This window comes from Clytia hemisphaerica, unplaced genomic scaffold (assembly GCF_902728285.1).
Source record: "Clytia hemisphaerica strain Z4C2 unplaced genomic scaffold, Clytia hemisphaerica genome assembly, whole genome shotgun sequence".
Taxonomy (NCBI): Eukaryota; Metazoa; Cnidaria; class Hydrozoa; order Leptothecata; family Clytiidae; genus Clytia; species Clytia hemisphaerica.
The window spans coordinates 2,001,717-2,004,893 of record NW_027103473.1 but is presented as its reverse complement, the minus strand read 5'-3'; the positions used below and the strand labels follow the sequence as shown (position 1 = coordinate 2,004,893).

General features: G+C 33.6%; 1 protein-coding gene across 1 annotated transcript; it reads left to right on the top strand.

Annotated features, from left to right (window-relative positions):
- Positions 1-623: 623 nt before the first annotated feature.
- LOC136798476 (cytochrome P450 4V2-like) lies at positions 624-2,744 on the top strand. Its single transcript, XM_067055091.1, has one exon. The coding sequence runs from the start codon at positions 639-641 to the stop codon at positions 2,145-2,147; it is 1,509 nt and encodes a 502-aa protein (XP_066911192.1). The 5' UTR covers positions 624-638; the 3' UTR covers positions 2,148-2,744.
- The last annotated feature ends 433 nt before the right edge of the window (positions 2,745-3,177 follow it).

Genomic DNA, 3,177 nt, shown 5'->3' with positions numbered 1-3,177 from the left:
GCCTGGACTGTAAATCTTTATAATAGTAATAAAAATCATTTTCTTTAAACAGAATCGGGTGTGTGACACTTAGCGCGGAGAGAGTCTTTCTATTTGCTTGTCTCCGATGTTGAGGTCTTTCAACCATGTAACTTTCTGCCCCATAAGTGGATGCACCACCTCTAGGGCAGAAAGTTACATGGTTGAAAGACCTCAACATCAGTTGAGAGCTAATGAGAATCATTTTATAATTTTATCTGCCATGAACCTGACTGCAGATGTGTAGATATGCACAAAATTATTTTTTGTAAATGGTAAAAGAAATTAACTTTACGATTATTGTCTACTGATAACAAGGCTTTCAGCTTTTATACATATTTTTGGACATGCCATAAGTTTAACAAACATGTAATACTGGGCTTTTTAAGCATAGCTTGCATGTATTAGCCTAACATATTTGGGTTCATTTACTATCATCATTATTATTACTAATATCAATATTTATCTTAATCTTCTTAATCTGTCTTTAGTAGCTGCAATTAACAGCATCATAATTGTAGTTTGAATCTCCTCTCCTGATTTTCCAAGGGGTTAAACCTTTCTTGCAATGAGCTTTAGGTACAGTTATGTTATACAACTACGTCATACAGCCATATGTTATGGGACACATTTTTAATTCATTATTTTTTGTTTTTCTTCCAGTTATAAAAATGTTACTTATATTTGGAGTGGTACTTCTTTTGATATTTTCAATCCTTATGTTGTTTTGGAAGATGAAGATATCAAGGTTTGAGGGTTTAAAGATGGCTCCTTATTATCCTATCATTGGTTCATGTTTGCACTTGGAAACAGAAGCTCATAAATTCTTTAAGCAAATCAGAAAGTATGCTGTTGATAATGATTACTGTTTTGTTTTGTGGTTTTTCTTTCATCCGGCTCTGTGGGTTGCAAAAGTAGAGGGTGCAGAACTTGTGCTAAAGAGCCAGGAGATCATCACCAAATCTTATCTCTATCATACCTTGCATCCCTGGCTTGGGACCGGTCTTTTAACATCAACTCATCAAAAATGGAAATCACGCAGAAGAGCAATCACTCCATCCTTTCATTTCACAATCCTAAATGATTTTCAAAAGATTTTCATAAAACAATCACAAATCTTAGTCCAGAACCTGAAATCCTATGCTGTCACTGGGGAAGCTTTTGATGCTCAGATTCCTGTTAGTTTGGCTACTCTTGATATCATATGTGAAACAGCCATGGGTGTATCTGTTAATGCTCAAGATCACGCAGAATCTGAGTATGTAAATGCAATAAATGCTGGGAGCAAGTTGTTACAACAGCGCCAGAAATCACCATGGCTTTGGCCAGAGCCCATATACTGGATAACTAGTCAAGGAAAACAGTTTAAAGAACATTTACGTGTTCTTCACAGTTTCACAGCTAATGTGATCAATGATAATATCAAAGCAAGGCAATCTGGAGCTGAAAGTGCTGGCCGAAAAACAAAAGCATTTATGGATATGCTTTTGGATTTGTACGAGAAAGGAGAAATTGATATTGAAGGGATTCGAGAGGAGGTGGATACCTTTATGTTTGAAGGTCATGATACAACTGCTGCTGGATTGAGTTGGACTTTATTCCAACTTGGGTTAAATCCAAAAATTCAACAAAAGCTTCATGAGGAGATTGATAAAGTAGCTGACAAGGAAGAAGATTTGGTTGAAAAGATACGTGGAATCAAATATCTTGAATATGTTGTGAAAGAAGGTTTACGTCTTCATCCACCTGTGGCTGTCTTTGCACGTGAGCTGGAACAGGATACCAAAATTTACAATGTTTCCATTCCCAAGGGAACAACATTAATGATTGATGCCATCTCCTTACATACAAACCCCGAATATTGGGATGAACCGGAAAAATTCAATCCAGATCGATTTTCAGATGAAAAGTATGTCAAGCGAAATCCTTATTGTTATATTCCTTTCAGCGCAGGCCCACGAAACTGCATTGGTCAGAAGTTTGCAATGTTGGAAGAGAAGATTTTACTGTACCATGTCATGTTGAATTATGAAGTAAAAACAGCACAGAAAATGGAAGATGTGGCTGCTTGCTTTGAGCTCATACACAAATCTGAAAATGGTTTACAGATTCAATTAAAGAAACGATAATTCTTTAAACTTTTGAAGACACGCACCACCATACTGTATGTGCCACCATTTATACCACTTACCATATTTATCATTACATTGATGATTTTTTTATTTGATTTTAAAACAAACGTTTTCATTTGATGTACTATCAAAATATGAAATTACGATAAAGCTTTATAGAAAAGGATTTCTGCAGAGAAATAGCTCTCTAAATATGATTTGGAAATGAATTTTAGATTTGTATCTTCTGTCGAAGTATATTACTTACAACTACAACACATCCATTTTCTTGCACACATTTATGTTGGAATTAGTCAGTGAATAGTCATTCACAGTAAATGTGATGGAATAACAATTAGAACAATAATTTTGAATTCTCACTAGATTTTTTTTGATAATCGAAAAGAGAGACTTTGTAATTACCTCACTCTTTGGAGAAGCCTTTTAGCTCTTATGTTTCATCATAAAGTATAAGTTTTTTGGACTCTAGTCTAGCGTCCCAGAGATATTGTTGAATTTTTGAATATAAAATTGGATTACTACTGCATAGAACGATCGAAATTTACATTTGATACAAATATTCTTACATTTTTCTAAAATACTCAGAAATTATATATAACTTATATATAAAGATAATTGATAGAATAATATATTTTAAGATACTGTAAGTTTAATTTGACAATTGTAATTTACAGAATAGTACTATTGAAGTTTGCATAAAAAAACCTGGTTCCAGGATTTTTGGGTTTCCAGTTTGGGGCTATTCATACATCTTTAAAAACATATTTTCTCCAGTCTATTTGAGGTGGTCTGGAGCCGTTTAAATTATAAAATAGTAGACGCCTCTTAGTGGCTGCCTATTGAATTGAACACATAGTGACCTTTTGGAATATTCTTACTAATGAAAAACTTGGTAATAACCCTCTCCACTTTACAGGAAATTAAAATCGTTTGGAGAGTCAAATTACAATGTGTAGAATACTCTGATTTTAAAATATGCAATTTAATTAGTGATTTATTTTTAAAATTTAATTAAAATTGTTTGGAG

Coding starts and splice junctions, on each gene's coding strand:
- LOC136798476 (XM_067055091.1), top strand. CDS start 639: ATGGGACACATTTTTAATTCATTATTTTTTGTTTTTCTTCCAGTTATA.